General features: G+C 32.8%; 1 protein-coding gene, 1 non-coding gene and 1 pseudogene across 5 annotated transcripts in view; 2 read left to right on the forward strand and 1 right to left on the reverse strand.

Moving 5' to 3' along the window:
* TRAPPC13 (trafficking protein particle complex subunit 13) overlaps positions 1-19,134 on the forward strand; it is a 36,982-nt gene that overhangs the window by 6,011 nt on the left and 11,837 nt on the right. For all 4 annotated transcript variants that reach the window (XM_063085562.1, XM_063085563.1, XM_063085564.1 and 1 more), the window contains exons 2-6: positions 3,847-3,915; positions 4,501-4,600; positions 6,056-6,140; positions 15,771-15,898; positions 18,640-18,712. In XM_063085562.1, the coding sequence (XP_062941632.1) occupies positions 3,847-3,915; positions 4,501-4,600; positions 6,056-6,140; positions 15,771-15,898; positions 18,640-18,712 (455 nt within the window). The remainder of the gene's footprint in view (positions 1-3,846; positions 3,916-4,500; positions 4,601-6,055; positions 6,141-15,770; positions 15,899-18,639; positions 18,713-19,134) is intronic.
* On the forward strand, positions 2,470-2,560 carry LOC134371374 (small nucleolar RNA SNORA64/SNORA10 family). Its single transcript, XR_010022800.1, has one exon. It is a non-coding gene; the product is annotated as a small nucleolar RNA SNORA64/SNORA10 family (small nucleolar RNA).
* Positions 10,300-10,726, reverse strand: LOC134366748 (proteasome maturation protein-like; annotated as a pseudogene).

The following is a 19,134-nucleotide window of genomic DNA, read 5'->3' on the forward strand; positions in this document are numbered from 1 at the left end:
TTTACTTTTGTTCTAATTATAGGTGAATCTAACCTCATTTGTCAACTTATCAAATAACTTAAAGACTATTTTTTTTTTAATTTTCCAAGGTAAGTTTCTGCATAGTGATTCACTTTGACTTAATGTGCTCCACATGCCAAAAATTCAAGGTTCGTAAACCTAAAATATCTTCAGGGACTTGACAGGTAAAGCTATAGAATGTCATAAGGTTTCTGAAGCTGAAGAAGATTCTACCTAATTTTTTAGTATTCTGGCCAACCACAATGTCTTTGCAAGTTGAACTTGGCCCAGTCACTGTTTTGTCACCTCTAGCCAGTCTTTGTCTTAATTTACTGAAGATTTGTAAATTTTTATTAATAAGATTTTCAATGAAAACAGTTTCATAAATGAAACGTGTTCTGTGATTCCACTGATAGTGCCTCTAGACATGGTGTCTCTAGTACTAACTGCAATGCGTGTAGCAAATATTTGGCACTCAAAAATCACATATTTTTTCCTCTTAATTTAGGAGACTGAAATGGGTAACTTTTTTGACCAAGAACCTGTTGAACTTTTAAGACTGAATACAGAGTTGCTGTTTAATAACCAGTGCTTTCTTATTGTTGTTGGTTTTTTATTTAAACCTTGCTTTTATAGGTATTTGCTCTGTTCCAGCTAAAATTACATTTAATTTTTGAGGCCCATTAATTCACTATAAGACAAGAAATATTGAGTTTTAAATCTGTACTTGATATTGGCATATTTCAGATTGTCCTCTAGACAACTGTTGTGAAACCCTAGTTGATTTAAAAGTTCAAGGAATGAGATAGGTTATGTCACTAACTTGGCTTTCTCAGTTTTATTTTTAATGGAGGGTTGTTCCTTACCCATTTTGCACCATCTCATCCCCTACTGCACCATTGGAATAAGGAAAAGCTAAGATTTATAGGACTTTTGTACATAATGGAAATTTGAGCCTATAAGAAGCAAATAAATTGGCTACCTGTTTTGGGTGAATTCAATGGCACTTTTTTTTTTTTTAAGTGTTTCAGAATTCCCTTGAGAGTGTATATTTCCTCATTATATGTTAAGATTTGGTTTGTTAAGAAAATGAAAAAAAGTATTAATGGGAAAAAAAATAGAGGACACCAATTGGTGTTAAAGGTGAGCTTAGAATCTTAGATGTTTAAATTGGGAGAAACTGCCTCCTGTATATGGCTTTCAGGGTACCTTTTTATCCCCTTCAGGTTCTACTTAATTTTAATCTGTTTTCCTAGTTAAAAATAAGAGGAAGTTTGGAGATACCTCCCCAACCACTTCACGCTCACATAATTGATATGTAGCTGGTTAATACTCTGGGATAGAATCCTACTTGGGATGTTCCTGATAAGATGACATTCCAGGTTTATGACCCAAGGCTTATAATTAATAATTATTATAGAGAATTATTTTTCAATGGGGTGAAATCATCTAGGTTCTGCCACTCATCTGGTATATAATCCTTTGTATGCAAATTACCTTCTTCAGGCACTGCCAGTAAGGGGGATGATAATACCAACCCTGTGTAGTAGTCATGAGAATTAAATGTGTTTAATTAACACATTTGAAGTGTTTTAATTAACACTTATTAAGTGTTTAGCATAATGCCTGCCACTAGTCAATACTCAGTAAATGCTAGCTATAGAAAATATGACTTGAGAAATTTTAAGGTTAGCATTGTTGACTATTTCAAAAGCCATCTACTTAAACATAACAGGTAGATGGTCTCAATTCATGAAACTTAGACCTTTAAAATAACGCCAATTACTTGGAGACTTTGGTGAAGTGCTAATTCATTTATTCAGCAAATATGTTTAGAATATACTACATGCCAAAACCTGTGTCAAACACAGATACAAAACTGAATGTAGTACATAAGAACCTAAACTTCATGGAGTTTGGGAAGGAGTGTTATAAACAGACAACTATATAACTACAGTTCATGATAAATACAAGATACTGTGAGAGAAACATTGTGGCTTATTTTTTCTTTTCTGAGAAAGGTGACATTAAGCTGAGACAAGGATGAAAAAGGCACTGAATTTGAGATGAATGCTATAGCTAGTTTAATTAGTGGCGAGGTGGTACAACCTCCTACTGAACACCACTTATATTGTGACTTGACCATTGAGGACTATAGTCTTTAAAGTTTTTTGTTTTGATTTGAATGAATACTTTTAATAGAGTATGAAGAAGTAGTCTTCTGTGATTCATTTTCTGAAAAATTTTACAAGTTTGTATGATTTTTAATTTTATGTTTTTGTCTATTTTGATGTGGTCAGATGACAGTCTTTAGAAATAATTGAAAAAGTGTGGGTCCAAGTGCAGTGGTATTTACAACTAATTGATCACAGTCACAGATTTCTTTGTTCCTTCACACCCACTGCTTCACTTGACTAGCCTTTAAAAAAAAAAAAAAGATTTTTTTAAAAAATTAGAATGTCACACTTGGCTCCCCCATGGTAATGAGGAGAGAGAGAAGATCTCAGGACCTCAGATTGGCCTCACAGTGGCCTTTCTTTCCTTGAGGGGTGCAACAAGCCTGGTTGGGGTAGGGAAGGAGGAACAGGGAAGAAAAAGAAAATAAATTAGAATGCCATACACTCAGTAGACTAGATTTAACAAATATTCACGTTCACTTTTTCTGGCTTTCTGTGGTCTACTTTTTGTCTACTTAACTATTTGAACATACGCAATTTATTTGATATTTGAAATAAATTTGTAAATCAATTTTTCTTTCCCAGATAGCAAACCAATTGTCTTAACACCTTTTAATGAATACTCCTTTTCCTTTTTGTTGATTTTTTTTTTCTACATCCCAATCCTTTTTTTAAATAACTAATGTGTTTGTGTGGGCTTGTGTTAATAATAAGCCAGTTAGTTGATTTTATGGACTTAAATATGTTTTAATATATAGTAAATCCAGTTCTTTCTCATTTTTTCCTATTTTCTTAGCTTATTTTCATTTATCATGTATTTGTTATTCTAGATAAACTTTGGACACATTTTATCATGTTCCAAAAACAAATCTTAGTTTTGGTTGGAATTATATAAACCTATACATTAACTGGTATGTTCATAATTTCTGCATAGAACTAATATTACTTAAAGGGATACTTACTGAGCTTCCAGTGATCCTTTTGGCATAAAATTATTGCTTCATGTTAAAAATAATGCATCTAAACTTCTTTACCTGCCAGACTAATATTGGTTAATATTTTGTTGACATTGTTAATAGTGAAGTCACTCAGGATTGTTTATTTATTGTTTGTTTGTTTGTTTTTTATTTTTTTATTTTTATTTTTTTAAAGAAGATGACAGTAAGGGGATCTCAACCCTTGGCTTGGTGTTGTCAGCACCACGCTCAGCTAGTGAGCCAACCGGCCATCCCTATATAGGATCCGAACCCGCGGCCTTGGTGTTATCAGCACCGCACTCTCCCGAGTGAGCCATGGGCCGGCCCTAGGATTGTTTTTTTAAAGCCTGCGCTCCAAATATATCTTCAGATTCAAAATTATTCTGTTTTCCAGCTTTTCTATAATGAGTATGTATTATATCTGCATTTAATTTTTATAACTTATAGGTTGTAAATAAAAGCAAAATTGTTCTTTTTACTCATATATAAAATTCTTTTTGTTACATACTAATGTCTGTAGTAAATCATTGATGTGTGATAATATTAGGAAGTATTTAATACTGTCTTTAGTTTAGGAAATATTTAGGTTGTATTTTGTATTAGTATAAAATTGATGAATACCGTACTCTGGACTTGAGAATATTAGCCCAAAGCAATATTAATGTTGTTTTGCTTACTTTCTTAATTCACAGTGATGCGATTGACTAAGCCTACTTTATTCACCAATATTCCAGTAACATGTGAAGAAAAAGACTTACCTGGTATGTGTGGCACATGCTTGACTCTATTTTACACCTAGGGAAAAGTTAAAACCTTAGGAATTGGAATTACATTACCTTGGAATAAGCCTAGCTTGCCAATTTTGCACTAACTCTTTTATGGGTTCTTTGTTGCTTATTTTTGTACCATGTGAGTGGTGACCACCTGAGTAATAGGTTTTACTTATAATCTACAAGTCAAGATACTGTTGATATCCTGTGGCAATAAGAGACTTTTATTTTAAGTAATGATGCATATATTCATAACATTGTTAAGAGCATCTTTATCTTTAAATGTTTCATCAATGTATGTATTACCATTCCTTTTATTTAGAGTTATATTAGGGCTTTCTATAATAAATGTTATATCTAATGACCTACATTTTTTTCTTCCTAAAGTGTTCATTCTCTGTGAGATCAGAATTTTTTTGACATGCCCTTGTGGTATTAAAGATTAGAAATCAGATTTTTTAAAATATAATTTTTGTCAAGATTATTTTTTTAAATATCTCTCCCAGCTGTTTTTTATGTAAGTAAAACTTATCTAAAAGGTAGATGTTTGAATTTTATGTTTTTCTCTTGTTGCAGGAGATCTCTTTAACCAATTGATGAGAGATGATCCCTCAACTGTAAATGGTGCAGAAATTTTAATGTTAGGAGAAATGTTGACTTTGCCACAAAATTTTGGGTAAGAATGATATATTCATATAAGAAATGCAGCAATCCCTGAAAACCATTACAAATCATGTTTTCTAAAAATAATTATGGAATGGGAAAATTTCTTGATACATTTAAGTAGTAAAAAAGTTGTAAAAATTATACTGTGTGATTCTGGTTTTATTTAAATGAAAAGATATGTACCAAAATAAAATGTTAACAGTGGTTCCTAGGATGATATATATATATATATATATATATATATATATTTTTTTTTTTTTTTTTTTTTTTTTTTTTTTTTGTCTTTTTGTGACCGGTAAGGGGATCGCAACCCTTGGCGTGGTGTTGCCCTCACTGCGCTCAGCCAGTGAGCGCACCGGCCATCCCTATATAGGATCCGAACTCGCAGCGGGAGCGCCACTGCGCTCCCAAGCGCGGCACTCTCCCGAGTGTGCCACAGGGCCGGCCCAGGGATGATATAATTTTAACTTTCTTCTTTAGATCTTATTTTATATATTTTTTTTTCTTTCTTTTTTTTTTTTTAAAGATGACTGGTAAGGGGATCTTAACCCTTGGCTTTGTGTTGTTAGTGCCACGCTCAGCCAGTGAGCTAACCGGCCATCCCTATATAGGATCCGAACCCGTGGCCTTGATGTTGTCAGCACCGCACTCTCCCTAGTGAGCCACAGGCCAGCCCTAGATCGTATTATATTTTTTAATGGTCATGTATTCCTTTCATTTTTACTAATTTAAATGTCTTATTCAGAGGCAGGTCTCTTATTCAGGCTGATAGCCCTCTCCCAACATGTTATCAGACTTAGGAACTCTAAATTTGTTATTTCTTCACTCGTTCTTAGCTATTCTTGTATTCTAGATTATTAATGAGTTAGAAGGCCCAGCTTCCACCCTGATTGCAACTGAGAGAATTTGGAAAAAAAATGAATTTTTCAGGTTTTTTTTTAAGGTTTACAAAATGTAGTCATTGACTAGTGTCTTGAAACTTGGAAATATATTCATGTAAAAAGAATAAAACTATATAAAGTAAAGCCACTGGTCATTTTTATTAGAATAACTTAGAAAAATGAAATGTATGGTAAAAATACTCCAAAATCCATAACTTGTATCTCTTTTAAATTCAGGGCATAAGTTATTTCAAAAATGGAAACTTTGTTTTTTCTAGCCTATCCAAATACAAATCTTAAGACTCTTAGCATAGATCTAATTTCAGTGACTGTTGTTTCTAGGGAGATGTGCAGTAGTCGAGGACCAAGATACATCACGTTTTATAGATTACATCCATATTTGAATTTCACTAGGTAATGAATGAGCAGCCTAGTATAAACAAAGAAATGTTGAAGTAGTATTTCACCTGATCTCTATCCTTTAGTAAATTTTTCTCTATTTGAAGTTCTTAGTGATATTCAAACAGAATATTTATTATAAAACCTGAATGGATTTCTGCCTAAAAATTTATTCTATTTCACAGGAACATATTTTTGGGAGAGACCTTTTCCAGTTATATCAGTGTTCATAATGATAGCAATCAAGTTGTAAAAGATACATTGGTTAAAGTAAGTAACATTCTTGTTTGGGATATATTCTATTTTTTTTAAACATATTTCTGTTATGTTTTTGAAACTTTATTAAAATGCATGTCTGATACTGGAATTTTTAATTATCATTAACAAGCATTAATAAGCACCTAAAGGTATAAAATATTATGATAGGCATAGAAACATTGTTCCTTATCCTCAGGTTTGATGGCTTGGGTGAGAAAATGTACTAGTCAAAGGTAAATAACAGTTTAAGTTTTTGTTAGTGTGTGATTAACATAATAAGAATTGAAAGAGGAAAGATCACTGGGGATTGTTATCAATCAGGAAGGTTTACTTGGAGGAGAAGGAATGCAGGAGGATCTTGAAAGAATGGTACAATACAGAGAAAAAGGCAAGAGGGACATAGTAATCAAAGGCAGAGACAGGGATACACAATGGGTTTTCTTTTCAGATTTTTCTTAAAAACTTTTTGTTTATACATATTTATGGGGTACAGAGTTGATTATCAGTATTTGTGTACATTATGTGATGATCAAATCAATATTGTTAACATGTTCATCATTACAAATCATAATTACTTTTTGTGTGCCTTACCCAATTACTATCTTATCTCCCTCCCCCTCCTCCTTTCCCACCTCTAGTAACTATAGGTCTCTTCTTTCCTTCTGAAAGTTCAACATTTTATTTACATAACTGTGTTCTTATAGCGGTGAACAGAATTCACTTGATGAGAGTAGGTAAGATGGTAGAGATGTGTAGCAGCCATACAGTGGAGCCTCTTGAAAGCCAGGCTAAGGTTTTAGCTTTTTAAAAATTATTTTTAAAACAGTTGGCAGTCAGTGGAGACTTTTTGAGCATTGGTATTCACACTTTGTGTTAGGAAAATTGACATGAACATATTGTATGGCGATGATTTGTAGAAAATGGACCAGTAAGAAGACTCTTCAAGTAGTTTAGAAATCAAGATAGAATATGCTAACTCAATTAACAACATGAAATTTATTGAAAAGAGAAAGGGCTTAAAAGAATTCACTGTAGGTGGGGGAGAAGTTGTTGTCAAAGATATCTTCAAATGGTGAGTTTAGTCGTTGGAACGTTGCCAAAAGGAGAGGCTAATTAGAATAAATTTGAAGATGACCATAGAGCTTTAGAATTGAAAAGGACCTCAGAGAGCATAGATTCCAAATTTCAACTTCCAGAAACCAGATGCACATTTGTGCATACATGTACATACATTTGTCATATATAGATAGGGTCTCTGCCTTCATTAGATTAGGAGTTAGCAAACCACAGCCTGCAATCCAGATTTGGTCCATTGCCTATTTTTCTGAGGCTTATAAACTAAGAATAGTTTTTACATTTTCAAATGATTTGAAAAGAAACAAAACAGTATTGCGTGACATGTGAAAACTATATGAAATTCAAATTTCTTTTTTTTTTTGAAGGATGACTGGTAAGGGGATCTCAGCCCTTGGCTTGGTGTTGTCAGCACCACGCTCAGCCAGTGAGCCAACCGGCCATCCCTGTATAAGATCCGAACTCGTGGCCTTGGTGTTATCAGCACCGCACTCTACCGAGTGAGCCACGGGCCGGCCTGAAATTCAAATTTCAATGTCCATAAAGTTTTATTGACACTCAGCCATGCACATTTGCTTATGTATTTTGTGTGGCTGATTTCCAGCTAAAATGGCAAGGTTATGTAGTTGCAACATAGACTTGTATGGCCTATGAAACCTGAAATATTTGTTATATGACCTTTTAAAGAAAAAGTTTGCAGATCTCTGCATTCAATTATGAAAAGATCTGACTTCCAGATTTTTGAAAGCTTACTTTTTTTTTTTTTGGTATATGGTTGGCAGTCAGTAAACATTGAATTTATTTTTATAAATAGGTTAATCAGGAAAGGCAAATTATAATTTGTCACTATTATAAAGCTCAAATAATACAATAGCATACATGTTCTAAAACATGAATTTATATTTCTGTTGGCTTTATTCAGTTCTAATTTCTATAAAGGCAGTGCTATTTGGGATAACAACAGGTGTTTATTGAGCAGTGCAGTGCCCACCAGGGGTAATCTTAGGCTCATCTAGACATTCAGGCTTATGATATATACATAAGCCATTTTCATCGTCAGAATCACTTGGGATGATATAGGTCAGGAAGCACAGCATGATATTTTGTTTGTATTTTTCTTTTTTATGTTGTCTTTTTTTTATCATGTTTTAGATGTCAGTATTATGATTGCTTAGTAAAAGATTTAGGAATGTTTTCTTCATTTTCAGTGCTTTGGAATAATATGTAGTTTATTTAGACCGCCTGCTCATAAAAGTGTTTGTCGAATTCCCCTGTTAAATCATGTGAGCTGGTGCTCTTTTGTGGGAGAGTTCCCTGATAACCTTTTCTCTTTTTTTCCTAGTCTTTTTAAGCTTTGTATCTCTAATGGTGTCAATTTTGTTAAACTGGTTTTTTTTCTAGGAAATGATCCATTTCATATAGATTTTCAAATTTATTTCCATAGAGGTCTGAAAAATATTGTCTTAAAAATTTCTTCTGTTTCAATGTTTTTCACCCCCTAGTCATTTCTTCTTTTTTCATCTTTTCGCTTCCTTTTTTCCTTAAGTCTTGGTTTGTGTATTTTAACTGAGAAAGAATAAGACTTTTAATAATTACTTTATGTAATTTTTTTATTCTCTAGTTCATTAATTTTGCTTTTAACTTTATTTCCTTTCTTGTGCTTATTTATGTACTTTTCTTTTTCTACCTTTTTTAGCTGAGGATTTAATTCATTTATTTTTATTATTTTTATTTCTGTTAATAAAAGTGAATTCTCCTGATTCACTGTTTTAGATATTTCCCACAGATTTTGATACACAGCATTTTCATTATGATTACTTTTTAAAGAATTCTATAATTTAATTTGTATTTCACCATCTACCCAACAGGTTTTTTTTTAAAAGATGACCAGTAAGAGGATCTTAACCCTTGACTTGGTGTTGTCAGCACCATGCTCTCCCAAGTGGGCTAACCGGCCATCCCTATATAGGGATCCAACCCTGTGGCCTTGATGCTATCAGTACCACACTCTGCCAGTGAGCCACGGGGTGGCCCTTACCCAAGAGTTTTTTTAATGGAAGGTTTTTCATGGAGAATGGCCTATTTTTTTCTATTTTAATTCTTGTTCATAATTTCTAGTTTTATTGCATTGTAATCACACAGTATTGTTCTTGTAATATTTCTATTTATGGAACTTACTGATGTTTTTCTTTGTAATGTAATATTGATTTTTTTTATAAATTGTCTATGTGTACTTGAGAAGAAGGTATAGTCTTTATTATTGGTTGTAAAGCTGGATCTATATATCCATAAGAACTGCCTTATTGATTGTGTTGTGTAGGTCTTCTGTATCTTTACTTATTTTTTTGTCAACCTGATCTGTCTTGTACTAAGATTGTCATATTCATCTCATTAGTGTGTTTCTATTTATACAAGTATATCCTTGTATCTTATATTTGTTGCTTTATGAAAGCTGTGTGTTTGTGCGTATTTATAATTGTTGTTCTTAATTGTGAATTGTGGCTTTTAACATAAAAATATCCTCTTCTTTTTGGCTTGAATCTTACTTGTGATAAATGCCCACCAGGGCATTAGGCTAGACATTCAGACTCATGATATACATATAAGCCATTTTCAACATCAGAATCACTTAGGAAGATATAGGTCAGGAAGCATGATACAGGTCAGTGTCACTCCCCTTGCTTTTTTACTGTTTCCATCTGCTTGGTATGCCTTTTGCCCATCTCTTTATTTTTAGCCTTTCTGAATCATTTTGTTTTTATTGACATCTCTTGTATACAACATATAGTTGGGTTTTGCTTTGGGAGTCAAATTGAATTTTTTTAATATATGAGTTAATCCCATTCACATGTATTGGTTTCACTTGTCACTTTATTTTATATTATAAATATTAAGCGTATCATATTTGCTGGGTTTTTTAATCTCAATGTTTTCATTGTTTCTTTTTTGACTGTCTTTCAGTATTTAGGAAGGTTTGTATTTTTGTTCTACATTTTGTATTTATACCTTTTTTTTATGTGTTGTGTACATCAAATTATAGTAAAAAGACACTATAAACATGATGCTGTCCCTCTATATTCATGAACAGCACACTGTATTACAGTAAACCAAGTTTATATCCCACCATCAAGTGTGCTTCTCCCATTAGTTCACTTTGTGATGGATCGTTAAGAATATCTTCAAATCCAATAGTCTCATCATTACCCCTCAAAATATCCAGTGAAAGGTTTGAGCTTGAAAGAAACGGAAGACGCTGAACTTGCTGTACTGCCTTGAATTCCGTTTGTAGTTTTAGTGGAGCAAACAGACCCTGGATGTTTTTCAGTGCGGAAAAACTCATTTTATCTTTGTTGAGCTGGAAATTTTTTTCTGATAATTCAAGAGGATGACTGGGCAAAAAGTTCATTTTTCACATGAGAAAAACCTTTCCGAAGAAGATGATGACTTTCAAAAGGTCCACTTGCTGAAAGTTCAGTAACTGGAATACTGTCCTTCAGCTTACATCCAAGTCGTCTGGTATTCATCTTCAACCCTGCTCTGTGAACAGCTTTTCAGTGCATTTTTGTATTTATACCTTTTATAATGCCCAATGCTCACTTCCCTGGTTCCCTGTTTTCTTACTTGGCCTCTTACTTTAGGGTTTTTAGTTTTTAATAATATCTTTTAACTCTTACTTGTTGTTTATAGTATTTTCCTCTTTCCCTTTCCAATATTTTCCCATTTTTAATTTGCATCTTGATTTGGTCGAATAGATTTCTCAAGTAGATTGCTCAGGAAGGGCTTTTGGTTACGATATTCTCTGAGCCCTTGTTCAAAAATGTTTTTCTGTACTTCAAAGGCAGTTTGGCTAGATTTTCTTTCTTTATGTTTTTTAAAAACGCTGCTCCTTTGTTGCCTAGCTATGCATGTTGTTACTGAGAGATTGATGTCAGTCTAATCCTCTTCCTGGTAAGTTATTTGATAACTTTTCCTGGAGGCCCTGGGGGGTTTTTTCTATATGTTTCAGAATTGGTCTTTAGGTGTGATTTCCTTGATACCAAGTAGACTCTTTCAATATGAAGATTCAGATTTTTTATCTCCAAAAGATTTTTACGCATTCTATTTTTAATATTAGTTCTATTCCATTATTTTGTTTATCATTTTATAAACTCCAGTTACATGTAAATTGTATCTTCTTTGCCTGCTTTTCTTTAGTGCCCCTTAGTAAATTTTGATTCTAATCTGTTTTTCCTTGGGAGCCTTGTAATTTATTCTTTATTTCTGATAAGATTTTTATCTTTTTCTTCTACTTATTTTCTGAGTCCAATCAACTATCATTTAATTTCTTTACTTTTTAAAAATTTTTGCCTTAGTTTTTGGATTTCTGATTCAAGGTGTTTTTTCATATCTCCATTTGTTTTTTTGAGGGTATGTAATTCAGTTTGAGTATTGTGTTACCTTTTTTCTGTTTTACCATTGGTTTGGGGTAGCAGTTTTCAGTAGTAAACTATGTAAATTCTTATTATCTATTTTCTTTTATGTAATTTTGTATAAATGAAGACTGTCAATGACTTTGCATTCTGTCAAATGCAATTTGGAGTGCTTCAATATTCCTAACTCAAGAATACCCTCTTATGGCAGTGTGAGCAAAGTATTTTCTTTACTGGGTGACTTTTGGGGAGAGTGGTAGAGAAAAAATGATCCTGATTTTTCTCTTTTCTAATGAATTGCCACACTTAAACTTTTTCCCTGTTATTTCTTTTTCTCCTCACTGTAAAACTTCCAAAACTGACCTCTCCTTTTAAACTTTTCTTCCCCTGATGCATTATCTTTCCAAATTTCCTCCTCACAATCAAGCATACTAAGTCCCTTCCCTATTGACTGTGTTCTCTTCTTTCAGTAATACACTTTCTCAGTGTTTTCACACTTATGATGGGCTTTGTCTTTCTGGCAGTGGTTTAGATTATTCTTAGGTCTGGCACTACTTTCCTCTTCTCATTTCAGCTCAATTTTTCTTGAACTTCTCTTGTTCTTTGTAAAGCCATATGTCAAGAGAATGAGAATTTGGTATTTGTTTACTTACCCATAATCGAAGTTTGGACATTTGCTGCCTTCTAGTTAAATTAATACCAGATTTTATACAGTCTTATTTGTTCTTTTTTTTTTTTTTTTCCCTGAGGATATCTTGGGAGATTCACAATTGTACTAAAGCTTCCCAGAATTCTGCCCTCAAAACTTTAATTTTTTTATAGCTCTTTTATAGCTCTTTAAATTTTGGAATTGTGGAAAAAATATTATGGACTTGTAGAGTTTTTTTTTTTTTTATTGCTTTACTGTAATCACAGTGTTGTTTTTGAGACTAAAAATGCTTGTATAATTTTCCATGTTTAACTAGAGAACACTAGTTTGCCTTTTTTTAATTTAAAAATGTCTCAGCAGTAAGTCTGAAAACCTATGCATACTACCAAACAAAATTATTCTACAAACAAAAACTGCATAATTAGTTGCTATAAATAAAAAATAGTAAATAACTCTTATGGTCTTTACCTGTGGTACTCCAACTTTAGAAGGCATCAAAATCATCTGAAGGGCTTGTTAAATTTCTGGATCCCATCCCCAGAATTTGTGATTCATTTGATGTAGAATGGTGCACGAGAATTTACATTTCTAATGTGTTCCCAAGTAATACTGATTCTGGTGATCTGGGAACCCTACTTTGAGAACCACTGACCTATGCTAGTCATTCAGTCATTCATTCAACAAATACATATGCCAGGCATGATTCTGAATACTGTGGTTATAGCAGGAGACCTGAAGTTTATACTAAATTTTACTGTGTTTTTTGTTTGTTTGTTTGTTTTTTCAGCTGGCTGGTACTGGGATCCAAACCCGTGATCTTGGTGTTACAAGGCTGTGCTCTAACCAACTGAGCTAACCAGCCAGCTCTAAATGTTTTCAAGTCTAGTTGGCCCTCCATATCCATGGGTTCCATATCTGTGGATTCAACCAGCTAAGGATCAAAAATATTCGGGGGGAAAAAATACAAAATAATAATACAAAAATAAAAATACAAATTAAAAATCCAGCTTAACTATTTACCTAGTATTTATATTGTATTAGGTTATTATAAATAATCTAGAGATGATTTAAAGTATATGGAAGGATGTGCATAGGTTATATGCAAATACTATGCCATTGTATATGAAGGACTTGAGTATCTGTGCATTTTTGGTATCCATGGTTGGGGGGTCCTGGAACCAATCCCCCACAGATACCAAGGGATGACTGTATTTTTCTCTATGCCTGAAAATGAATCCCTTAACTATACCAAACTCTTGATGGTCTCTGAAGACATCTGGAGCTTTCACACTTGAGGTGTTTTGCTAGTTGTGTTCAACCTACTTAGAATGATTCCTCCTCCTCCTTTCCTCTCTGCCTATTCAAATCCTACTCATCCAAAAACCAATTTGCCACATGAAGCCTACCCTCAATTTAAATTGGATTATCCTGTCCTAAGCCAGTCCTCCATTACCCCTTTACTCTGCTATTTTCGCCCCCAACATTTACTAGCTTCTAACATACTATAATAATGTATTTATTTATTGTTAGTTGCCTTCCCTACTTCCTCTCCAGAGAGTATAAACTCCACAGGGACAGGGATTTTGGTCTGTTTTGTTCACTTCACTGATGTATTTCCAGCTCCTAGAACAGGCCCTGGCATGTAGTAGGTAATTAGAAAGTAAATGTTCAGTGAAGCATTTATAATAGTAAAAAAGGAGAAAGACAAAAGTGTTGAGTTATATTTAATATATTCTGTAGTAATAATTGATGTTTACAAAAATAGCACATAGGAAAACATACTGGATAGAAAGCCAATGGGTTTGAGTATTTCCTTTTCTTCTTTTTTTTCCCATTTCTCTGATTTCAGAAATGTTTAAAAAATTTTGAATCTCAGCTCTATTACTTAGTAGTAGTATAACCTTGAGGAAATTGTTACTTACTTTTCTATGCCTTGGTTTTATTGTCTGTAAAACAAGGATAATATTACTACCTGCTTTAAGATTATAGAGATTCAATGAGTAATGTGCTTAGAACAGGGATTTGTACATAGTAGGTGCCCAACGTATGTGAGCTACTATTATTTTATAAAAGAATATAATAACAAAAGAGACATCACCAATAAATATCCCACTTCAAAGTGACTAGTATTAAGACTGTTACATTAAAATCTGCAAAACTGGTTTTTTTAAAGAAACAAAAACTTAAAAGGATCCTAGCTCTTCTGTAAAAACTTTCACTAATTCCCATGACCTAATATGATCTTTGCTTTCTCTGAATTTCTCTTGACATTTGCCTTGAAGTTTTATCATGACTTCATTCATTCATTCGGTTTTCAACAAATATTTATTGTTTACTATGTGCCAGGCACCATGCTATAGTGGTGAGCAAGAGAAGACAAGAGATTCCTGCCTCCATAGACATTTCTGGTAGGGGAGAAAGAAAGAAACAGGTAAACAAAATCATAAATAAGGTAATTATAGATTATGATAAATTTTACAAAGGCAGTAAAAGTTGAATATGATAGAAAGCAACTGAGATTAAGAGAGGGTGCTATTTAAGACAAATTAGAGTGATAAATTTTCAAAAGGAAATAAAAAGAATATAACAGAGTAACTAGATGGGGGAAAGTGCTACTTTAGAGAAGGTAGTACTTTCTTAGTTGACTTTAGTGTCGTTCTCTAGTTCTCCTGTAAATTAATTCTTCTCTGATATCTAATATTATTGTTTTAAATGATTATTTATCTTTTAATGTTAAATACTAACACTTGCATATACTAACAGATCTATCTATATTTGTTTTGGTAAAGTCCATCTGTAAATATATATTTAAAAACCATATGTTCATCCTGATGTCTCAAATTCCAGTCCAGCACCAAAGGCTTCATTGTAGCCATCCCCCTTTCCTTATTTATACCTTTTTTCTCTAAAGGTAAGAAATCTGTCTTTTATTATACATGATACAGTATTTTGTTTAGTCCTAGTATACACATAAAATACATAGTTTCAGAATTGCTACCTCATTCCTCTGGGAAAAATCAAATGTACTATAGTACAACATTTGTGTACTATTTTTGTCTTTAGCCTTAGACTACAGTCAAGGCTTACTTAGGTTCTCCAAACTTACTTAGGTTAGTTCTTTTTTTCCCTTCCTTCCCACGTAGTATGGCTGTATTCTTCATTTGTGATACAGTTAGTATTATTTATTACTGTTTGTATTCTATTGTATTCTACTTTGGATTCTCTCTACTTTCTGGTTGATCTTATTTATTTTAGGGGTGTGTGTGTGGGTGTGTGTGGGTGTGTGTGGGTGTGGGTGTGTGTGTGTGTGTGTGTTGTATGTGTGTGTTGTGTACCATTGCCTTAGTTCTAAGCATCAGAGCTATACAGAAAGGTTTACACAGAGATATTGCTCCCCCTTCATTCCTACTTCCTTATTCTTATTTCCCTATTTTTTCCACCCATACCCATCCACACCCTGTAGGTAACCAATCTCATTTGGATTTTTTTTTTTCACCTCTTTCTTCTAAGGCTGATCTCCAGACAAGTTCTCAGCGTTTAAATCTCTCAGCCTCCAACACGACAGTGGCTGAACTCAAACCTGATTGTTGTATTGATGATGTCATACACCATGAAGTAAAGGAAATTGGAACACACATGTAAGGATTAATTTTACTAGTTTTCAAAGGCTTTTATTTACATATTCTTTTACTTGAAATTTTTGCTTTCTAGTTATCATCATTGAGCATAAGAACTTAAGAATTTTATGTTCCATGTTTACATGCTTACCAGAAACAAACTTTAAACAAAATGTTTGTTTTGTAAGAAAAAAAGTCTAATTTACCATCGTTTATCTCATTTCATTTTTGCATCTAAAATCTTATCTAAAAAAAATGAAAAGTCATGCAAAAGTTTAAAGGTAGCACTCACTCTGTCTAAATGTGTATTTATTATTATCTGTATAAATGCACATTTATAATGCTAGCAACTGATATTCATTGCATTACTTTTAAATTCAGAATTTTTAAGTTCTGTATTTAACTGGATATATACACTCTACCCTGAGAACTCAGAAATACAGAACCAAAGTAAGATAAGCTGTGAAAAAAAATTCAAATTCTGTATTCCTGAGCTGTGTATGTATTGGAATATGGATGCTCTGTTTTTCTTTCAGTCTGAGAGGCAAATATGAAAATTTCAACCATGTGGAGTAATTTTAGCCCTCTTCATCTCCCTTAGCACCCCCACATCAAATCAATTCACAAAATCATATTAGTTCTTCTTAATACCTCTCATTTATGTCCTCTTCTTCACCTGTACTTCCATCACTACTTTGCTTCTCTTTGTCTGTGCCCATTAAAGTGTATAATATCAGCTTTTATTTAATCAGCTAATTTTGGTGACAAAGTCTGTTGTAGGCACTTTTTAATATATATTCCGTGATTGGTATGAGTTTTGGAGTCAAATTCTGGAGTTCAAATTTCAGTTTTATCATTTATTAATTATGTTATTTTCTATAAGTCAGTTAACTGTTCAGTGACCTCCGTTACCCTTAGAAAATTCTGGCTTTTTATATGTTTTACAAAGTTCTCCCCTACCTGATCCTTAGCAATCACTCTAGTTCTCACCTTTTGTCACTCTTCCCCCCTGACACACATACACACTGCAGTCACACAGGACTTCTTTTACTGCCAAACTCCATGGTTTGAAATGTGTTCTTTCCTTACAAAGGAATGCCTATGGCATTTTGTTTAGTTTACTTCTGCTTTTTTGTATTTCAGATTCAACATGACTTCTTCAAAGAGGCTTTCCTAACCTCCTAGACTAGATTTAATCCCCCTTTTTGTATATTTTATAGCACCCACAATTTATCATTTTTTAATGTCTTTTGTACTTACAATTACTTATTGAGTGCCTGCCTTCCTCATTAAAGTATGAGGTTCCTGAAGTCTGCTATATCCCAAGGATCCAGCAGAGAACATTGGCCAATATCTGTTGAAATTGAATTTACTGAAGTGATAATAAGTGTGTAAAATCCCCATGAAACTCTTGTAGTATTAAATAGCTAATTTAAAAGACATGGACCTCAAATAAAAATCTAGTTTCAAAACCTGTACCTTGCTACACTACTTCCTACTGTGAGCACTTTGAGGCAGGTATTGTATTTCAATCAACTCTCCATAGGCCCTCGCTTGGTACTTGGCACAAGTATAAAAGAGAAATTAAATTACTTAATAATGTTACCACCTAAGATAACCACTATTAAAATATTGATATATTTCTTTCCAGTCTTTTTATGCACATTTGTATAACAAATGTGTATAAATAATTTACACATAATTTTGATCATATTATTCATGGTTTAATCCTTTTTAATTCACGGTGAATATTTTCCCACATCAGGTCAGTATTCTTTGAAAACATGATTTTTAAAATGACTACATCTTACACATTTGGACAGTGTACTTTGTTTACCCTATACATTAGACATTTAGATGATTTCCAGTTTTTTGCTGTTATAAATAACTATGATGAACATCTTAATATTTCTTTATGATAAATTACTTAAAGTGGTTTTACTGTGAGAACATATAAGTATTTTTAAGGCTGTTTTACTAAAAGATTGTTTTCTAAATTCCTTACAACCACTAGCAGTTGCCCTAACCAACTCTGATTTCACTTATAAAGAATTTTTTCAAAATCTTCATAGATGGAAAAATCTCACTATTTAAGTTTGTTTCTTTTACTACTCATGAAGCTAAACATTTTCACAGTTTTGTTAGTTATAGTTATAGATACATAGATTTATCTGTGTATTCCTTTCCTCATATTTTGAGTGAAATATTGATGTTTTATTGACTTGAACCTTTTGTATATTAAAAATCTATCATTTTCTTATCATATCGTTAGAAGTATTTTATCCTGGTTTGTTTTTCTGCTTTTTAATTGTTTCAGTGTTTTTGATCTATTTAATTAAAAAAATTTTTGCATAATCTTTTTTTTTTTTTTTCATTGCATATGTGTTAAGTCTATCCTGGAATTTTTTTTTTAATTGATATTTTTTTCTAGTTTACATAAAGTTTTTTTTTTTTTTACATTCAACTATTTGGTTATTCTGAGATTATTTTTTAATATATTTCACCTTTCAAAGGAAAAGTTTTGACTACTTACTCCAAAAATGCTGTATCTCATTTTACTAATTAGAGCTTTCTTATTCATGTAGTTATATCCATATCTGCAGGAACTTTTTTTTTCTGTTCTAATCTCATTTGGCTACCCATTCACATCACTGATATAAGTATCTTCCAAATTTGTAAGGAGAGTTGAGGTATGTTAGATTTACTGTTAAGAAATAAAATTGAAAATGATTCAGAATCATTAAGACATCTTTCTGTTTCAGCTTGGTGTGTGCTGTGAGTTATACAACTCAGGGTGGAGAAAAAATGTATTTTAGAAAATTCTTCAAATTTCAGGTATTGAATATGACAAGGGTATATTATTAGTCCGTTTCTGTTGCTTACAAATAATACCTGAAACTGGGTAAATTGTACAGAAACAATATTTATTGCTTACAGTTTCAGAGGCTGGGAAGTCCAAAGTCCAGAGAACACATCTGATGAGGGCCTTCTTTGGTGGTGGCTCTATTCAGCCATGCAGGGTGTCATATGACAGATGGCTTGAGCAGAGAAAGAGCTTCTCATGCGCTCTCCTTTTAAAGCCATCAGAACCATGCCTGTGACCACCTTTACATCATCAATGGATTAATCCATTTACTAGGGCATGGTTCTTACAATCTAATCACTTCTTCAAAGCCCCACCTTTCAATTACCGTAATAGGATTTCCCACACTCTTTTAACACTGTCACAGTGGGGATTAAGTTTCAAATACATGAAA

Source organism: Cynocephalus volans, chromosome 2, assembly GCF_027409185.1.
Source record: "Cynocephalus volans isolate mCynVol1 chromosome 2, mCynVol1.pri, whole genome shotgun sequence".
NCBI lineage: Eukaryota > Metazoa > Chordata > Mammalia > Dermoptera > Cynocephalidae > Cynocephalus > Cynocephalus volans.